Genomic DNA, 7,672 nt, shown 5'->3' on the forward strand with positions numbered 1-7,672 from the left:
TATATATATATATATATATATATATATATATATATATATATATCATCATTGTTGTTGTCAATTAACGACAACTTTCCATGTTGGCATGGGTTAGATGGTTTGATTAAGAACTGGCAGACCGGGAGGCCACACTGGGCTCCAATCTGATTTGGCAAGGTTTCTATAGCTATATACTCTTCCTAATGCCAACCACTCCAAGAGTGTAGTGGGTGATTTTTATGTTCCACTGGCATGAGTACCAGTCAGGTGGCACTGGCATAGGCAAAAAAAAAAAAATTTCTCATTGGTTCTCTCCCCTTGAGCGAATTTCTCCCTCTCTTCGATTTCTAAGCAAACTCTCATTCTCTCTGCCTCTTATTCTGAAAGCTACCGTAGATGGCAGCAACAGTAGTCACCAGTCAAATTTCACACACGCACATACATACATACATACATACATACATAAATACATATATATATAAAATTATAATCATCTTACTGTCCACTTTTCTATGCCTGCATTGGTCAGATGGTGTTTATCCAGACAGATTTTCTTGTCCGGATGCCTTTCCTGCTGCCAACACTCACCTGTTTACAAGTTAGGTAGTATTTCCCCATGGCTGGACATGTAGACATGTTCTCTCAGAAGATCAGAGGGTTGGAAATGATTGACACTGCCTGTAAGGTCGTGACAACCACATAAAACTTTCTCTTGATGTCAATACAAGGAGAAACACACACACACACACTCACGACAGGTTAGACACTTGCTCGAGGTGTGTGGGCAGTGTATATGTACACACACACTATATGTACTGAATACTCAATCTCTGATTTGTACACCCAAACACACATGTGCACACACACGCATGTATACAAATATACAACAATGTTACCTGATAGAGCAGAGGCACAAGGGAGGTGTAGGTTTTGTTCCTTGTATCATAGTCAATGTATTCAAGGTGGCCAGCTGAAAATACTAAAGAAAAAGAATGGAGTTATATTTGTGGTCAATGCTGTGGTGTTGTCAACATTTTAGTATTCTTGTGTGTATTGTAGTATTTTTGTATTCTCTACTGTAATGTTGTTCATATATGTAGTAGGCCTGGCTAAGTGGTTAAGAAGTTCATTTTGTAAAAATGAGGTCCTGGGTTCGATCCCAATGTATGGCATCTAGGGCAAGTGCATATATCATTACCTCAGGTCAAACCAAAACCTTGTGGGTGAATTTGAGTAGAGGAAACTGTACAGAACTGACTACAGTTGAGACTAATTACTAATACATACCAGACTACATTACTTAACAGTAATTTGAATTTAATAACATTTAACTAAATTAGTGACACTTAAAATCAATAAAACGCTAACTTGCTCTCAGATGGGATGAAAAGAAAAGTGATTCTTGTACCTATGTTCCATGGTGCCATATCTTCATAAAGTGGTAGTTGTAGGAAGTTCTTGTATAATTTGTGACGGATTTTTGGTAAAAGTCCTGACCGAAGAAGAGTGATTAATGTTATAGCTGCAAAATAAAAAAAATAGGTTTGTAATCTGACATTTGGGAAAACATCAGGATCAGGCAGTTACAGAAAATAACACTCCTTCGAACTGCTAGAATACTTAGACAATTGCTTGACAATTGAAGGTACCACCCCAGTGCATTGTTTGTGGACAGCCAGCACCAAAATGACACCACCAGCAACAAATGCCACCACCACCGCTGCCACCGCCACCACCACCGCTGCCACCACCACCATTTAGTGACCATTTCCATGTTGGTTAGATTATTTGACTGGGATTGCTAAGCCAGAGAGCTGTACCAGACTTAGGTCTGATTTGGCTTGGTTTCTACAGCTCGATGCCCTTCCTAATGCTAATCACTCCAAGTGTGTAGTGGGTGTCCTTTACATGTCACTGGTATGGGTGCTTTTTATGTGTCATCGGGACTGGCCACAACTATAATTTCTCTTGACTTGATGTGTCTTCTCAAGCACAGCAAATTTCCAAAAATCTTGATCACTTGTCATCACCTCCATGAGACTCAACGTCCAAAGATCAAAGCTTATCACCTCGTCTCATGTCTTTCTGGGTTTATCTCTTCAACAAGTAAACAAGCAATACATTTTGACAGAGTAATTGGAATGCTGAAGGGTTAAGATATGATGATTGAGTCTTTGATAAAATTTGTATATACTTACTGTGAACATCTCCGTAGGGAATAATGAAACCATCAGTTTTACGTTGAAGATACACATCATAATGATGACTGTTTGTTGAGTTGCAATGGAGACTGTACTTTCTGGAATGGCCATCACGAAAGGATTCAAAATGGTGATCAACCTTTAAAAATGTAACAATAATGATTTCAAATTTTTGCCACAAGGGCAGCTTGAGGGAAGGGATTAAGTTGATTACATCGACCCCAGTATGTAACTGGTACTTATTTAATTGACCCTGAAAGGATGAAAGGCATAGTCAACATTGGTGAAATCTGAACTCAGAACGTAGGGGCAGAGGAAATACTGCAAAGCATTTCGCCCACTATGCTAACGATTCTGCTGGCTCACCGCCTTGAAAATGTAACACTAATGAGGATATCATTGTCATTATGATTTTGGCATCTACTGGTCCATGCTTGCATGGGTTGGATGGAGTTTACTGAGGTGGATTTTCTGTGGTCAGATACCCTTCCTATCGCCAGACCTCACCTGTTTCCAGGCCAGGTAATATTTCCTCATGGCCAGACATGTCTACACAGAATGATGGAAATGAATGATACTTCTTGTATGACAGTGACACATGCAATATCAAGACAAGAAGTCACAAACATACACATTTACACACAATAGTTTTCTTTCAGTTTCTGTCAATGAACCTGAAACCATGTGGTTGCGAAACAAACTTCTTAAGCATACAACCATGCCTGCACCTATACATATATACATGCATATATAACATACATACATTCATAATATATATATATATATATATATATATATATATATATATATATATCATCATCGTCGTCGTTGTTTAACATCCGCTTTCCATGCTAGCATGGGTTGGACGATTTGACTAAGGACTGGTGAAATCAGATGGCTACACCAGGCTCCAATCTGATTTGGCAGAGTTATATGTATGTATATGTATGTATATGTATATGTATATATAACAAGCTTTCAGTCCTGTCTTCCGAATTCTCTCAAAAGGCATGGTCAATCAGGGCAATAGTAGAATAGTGGAAGACACTTGCCAAAGAACTCATGTAGTTAGATTGAACCTGAAGCCAGATGGTTGAGAAGCAAAGTTCTTAACTACCCAAGTAAGCCTGTCTTATTAAAAAATAATAAACAGAGAAAATAAACCTTCAGTTTATTTAACAGTTTCTTTGATTTAACTTGATAAATGTCATGTTATGCTATAATGATATCAATGATTAGATAAGATTAGCAAAGACTTTACACATGGTTTATTGACCAGATGGCAGCAGCTGGACTAGCCTGTAGTGAAAATCTTATTAAGACAGAGTTAGTTAAATAAAATTAATTATAAATGGTCACACAATTGAAGGGAAGTAACTCAATATGTTACCATAAATTAATCCTACCTGACGTATGAGATGCTTTACATCAATACGAACAAGGTTCCAAGGCAAAAGATCTCTAGTGTCTGAGTAGAAAGGGCCTTTTACTGTAGTTGTCACCTGAATAGACTTATCAGTTTGGTTATCCTGAAACATAAGCAAATAGTAAAGTATTCAAATATTGGTTTTAAATTTTGGCACAAGGCCAGCAAGTTCAGGAGAGTGGGTAAGTTGATTACATCAACCCCAGCACTCAATTGGTTCTTATTTTGTTGACCCTGAAAGAATGAAAGGCAAAGCTGAGCCTGGTAGAATTTGAACTCAGAACAAAAAGACGGACAAAACACCACTAAGCATTTTGTCTGGCATGTTAATGATTCTGCCAATTTGCTGCCTTGCTATTTATGAGACTCTTGGTGTCCATCACCCAAAAGATGGAAAAGTATTCAAATATTGACTGGTACAACATATGTACAACAATACAGATTATGAAGTAGAGAGGAATCTCAAATATTAATTTCACATATTTAAATAGTTTCACAAATTTGTCAGACTAGAACAAAGGTAATGGCTGTGTAGTTAAGAAGTATGCTTCTCAACTACCTAGTTTCAGGTTCAACCCTATTACATGGCACTTTGGCCAATGTTTTTCCACCACAGTCTCATATCAAACAAAATCTGAGTGAAATTTTGCTGAACACAATTATATTCAATTAATGAAGTTAATTAGCTGATATTTTATGGTCCAGTGTAGACCACGACTGGTTTTATTAGACTCTACTAGTTTTCCTTTAGTATAGTAATATGTCATTAACTTACTTTGAAGAGTAATTTTTGGTCAGTTATCTTGAAGATGTTTAATGGGTGATTGTCTGATCTGAAAGAAATCTTCAGAAAACCAATGAGAATATCAGCAGAATTACATGTTGGAATGACTTAGTTAAAGAAATACATCTGGTATAACTATACTAACAAATGTACAGTATTCTGATCTACTTAGCAATTCTTTCAGATCTTTTCCATTTGAATTACTATGCTTCGTCTTTAAAAAAAATATTTTTTCCACAGATGTAGTTTTGAATGCTAATTATAAAAATACCATTTTCTTTTGAGAAATAAATAATACGAAAGTTATGAATAGCTATCTGTGTATTATACTTAATGTAAATACATCATAAAAAGCCGAATCAGACACAGTATTCATTCATAAAAAATATATCTTATGGACATACAAGGGCTGTTCATTAAAGATTTCTCCTGATCCACTTCCCAAGGACTGGGATAAAGGAAACGGCATAATTATTAGTCCTTCTCTACATAGCCACCACCAATGGTGAGACACTTATCCTATCACTTTATGCAGCTGTGAAGACCTCATCAGTAGAAGTCAGTAGGTTGCATCTGGAGCCAAGACTTTACCTCAGAAATAAGTTCATCATCATCTGAAAAGTGCTTCCCCTTTCAAAAAAGACTTCATGGTTGGAAAGAGGTGGAAGTCAGATGGTGTGAGGTCAGGAGAGTAAGAGGGATGAAGAAGGATTTCATAGCCGCAGAAGTGTGCTTTCATCTGGGCAACATGTGCATTGTGAACTGGGGCATTTTTTTGGAGGAGGCAGACTCCTTTGGTCAGCATGTCATGCCCCTCTGCTTTGATGGTGTCCCACAATTTCTGCAGCAAAGAAGCATAATATGCCCCATTAATTGTGGTACCCTTTGCCAGAAAATTTGTCATCACTACTCCATGCTGGTCCCAAAAGACTGTGAGCATCACCTTACCTGCTGAGGATTGGACATGAGCCTTCTTTGGAGGTGATGAGTTATGTTTCCATTGCTTCAATTGAACTTTAGTCTCAGGATCATAGTGATGGACCCATGTTTCATCCTGTGTAAAAAGTCCTCCTTGTTTTCTTGGCACATTGCCAAAAGAGCCTGGGAGCAATTGACTTGTTCTTGCTTCTGAAAAGGTGTGAGCATCTAATGAATCCATCATGCAGACAACTTCTGCATGTGCACATGGTTGTGAATGATTTTTTTCCATGGACCTTACACTTATCTCCACTTCTTGGGCTAGTTACCAAATAGTTATGTGGCGATCCTCCAAAATGGTGGCTTCCACTTTATGGATGGTGTTGTCATCAATGATGAAATGTGATTGTCCAGGAGTAAGAGCAATTTCCACTTATGTCCAACAACATTTGAAATTGGCGATGCCAGTGCTTGACTATGTTATATGATGGTGTATCGTCACCATAAACTTCTTTTATCTCATTGAAAGTCTCTTTTGCTATACAACTTTTTATGTATAAGAACCTGATCACTGATCTGCATTCAACTGCCTCCATTATAATACCTAAGTCCACTTCAGCAGCCATAAAAGACAAATGAATACCAGTGGAAAGCTACGATTTTCAATGTAACATGTAGAGACATGTATGATTATACTTGTGCATGTTCTGTTTTCTGCAATAACCAGAAGTGGGTCAGGGGAAATCTTTAATGAACACCCTTTGTATTGTATAAATAATACAAATATATCAGTAGCAGATGAAAATCATCCAGTAGCAGAGATGAGAATGCTAAACACATATTCCTGTCTTATTTGGGCTTTATCAGTAGCATGTACACATTGGCAGTTGCATGCTAAGACAATTTTTTTTTATCACCATTGATATAGGAAAACTGATTGAAAAATCACTGATGTTGCAATTAGCTGACTGGCTGAATAAAAATCTGTAATATGCAATTGAAGCAGTATTAGGTTAAAATAGCAATATGTACATCAAATGGATTGCAACAAGCTATATAAACTATGGTCTTTGTCCAGGGAGAAAGTTTTAGCCTCCACTATTGTTGTACTAGAAAAAGCAATTGTCATGTTAAAAAAAAGAAGAAATTCAGAATATTATGAAACTCTCAAAGATGAAAACATTTAATGAAAGGAAAGCAAAGCATTATAAAACTTTAAGAGAACCTTAAGCACTAACCTTAAACTCTAAATCCTAATGTTTTCAACAGTATTAAAAAAAAGTGGGAGTTCCCTATGAGATTGTCAATGCAAAGTAGTTACAATATCTGGTATGTTGATAGTTGAGGCATCTGAATGGGTAAAATTACCAAAAATTTTAACCGTAAAAGATTCATAACTTCTTTATTATTAATTTCTCCAAGAAATGAATGTCATTTTCATAATAAACATGCAAAACTACATATGTGTTGAGATTAAAAAAAAAAAATGAGCACAGTGACTCAAATGTAAAAACTCTATTCTTTCACTTTGGACACTATGCTTGACAAATAAGGTCAGAACAATGCCTTGAGCTGTCTCCCATACTTCCTAGAAAAAGAAAATGAAAATAAAATATTTGTATTTTAACATTAGCTCCAAGCCACATATTTTTAGTGAGGGTATAATTAATGATTAAATCAACTTTTGTTCCTGACAGATACTGTATTTCATTGATCCACTCTTGGAAGGACAAAAGCATATTTGATCTCAGAACAAAGGGCTGAAAGTATATATCAAGCTAGTTTGTCTGACTCTAATAGTTCTGACAAACCCTACCCAAAGAAAATAATAGTAACTATAATTTATAACATTTTTCATCTGTATTGCATAATTATTTCTAACTAGCTTTATGAGGCTCCATGCATTAAACACTTATACTAATTTGATCGTTATGGTAAAAACAGTTAAGCAGCTGAAGAAGTTAAATGAGATGGTTTGGTACAGGAAGGTTTTAATTTCTTTCAACTAATCACATGGCCAATTCTTGTAAGGGTTATTTGACCAGCCAAAAATAGTTTCTGAGTAATCTGAATTCTGATGGGTTAAATGTTGAAATAACTGTGAAATCTCTATATAACATTGAAAAATAAACAAAAAAATACCTGACTTTCATCAGGATGTTCTGTTTGATATGGATTCCACTGGGATTCTGGATAAAATGTCACCATTGCCAAGGAAAGGATCTAAAAATTTAAAATATTCATAGGTTCAGAATTAGAATGTTTAGCAGAGCTCTATTTGTGTGTATGAGTGACTTATGCAGGATTCAAAAAGTATTTGAGGACACTTAACTATCAGTATATATATATATATATATATATATA

At 36.1% G+C, this 7,672-nt stretch overlaps 1 protein-coding gene across 1 annotated transcript in view; it reads right to left on the reverse strand.

Moving 5' to 3' along the window:
• LOC106878138 (uncharacterized) overlaps positions 1 to 7,672 on the reverse strand; it is a 51,744-nt gene that overhangs the window by 5,958 nt on the left and 38,114 nt on the right. The window contains exons 15-20 of the mRNA XM_052969442.1: positions 7,451 to 7,531; positions 4,382 to 4,450; positions 3,587 to 3,709; positions 2,178 to 2,319; positions 1,388 to 1,501; positions 876 to 958 (exon numbers count right to left, since the gene is read on the reverse strand). Of these exons, the coding sequence (XP_052825402.1) occupies positions 876 to 958; positions 1,388 to 1,501; positions 2,178 to 2,319; positions 3,587 to 3,709; positions 4,382 to 4,450; positions 7,451 to 7,531 (612 nt within the window). The remainder of the gene's footprint in view (positions 1 to 875; positions 959 to 1,387; positions 1,502 to 2,177; positions 2,320 to 3,586; positions 3,710 to 4,381; positions 4,451 to 7,450; positions 7,532 to 7,672) is intronic.

Source organism: Octopus bimaculoides, chromosome 7 (assembly GCF_001194135.2).
Source record: "Octopus bimaculoides isolate UCB-OBI-ISO-001 chromosome 7, ASM119413v2, whole genome shotgun sequence".
Lineage (NCBI taxonomy): Eukaryota > Metazoa > Mollusca > Cephalopoda > Octopoda > Octopodidae > Octopus > Octopus bimaculoides.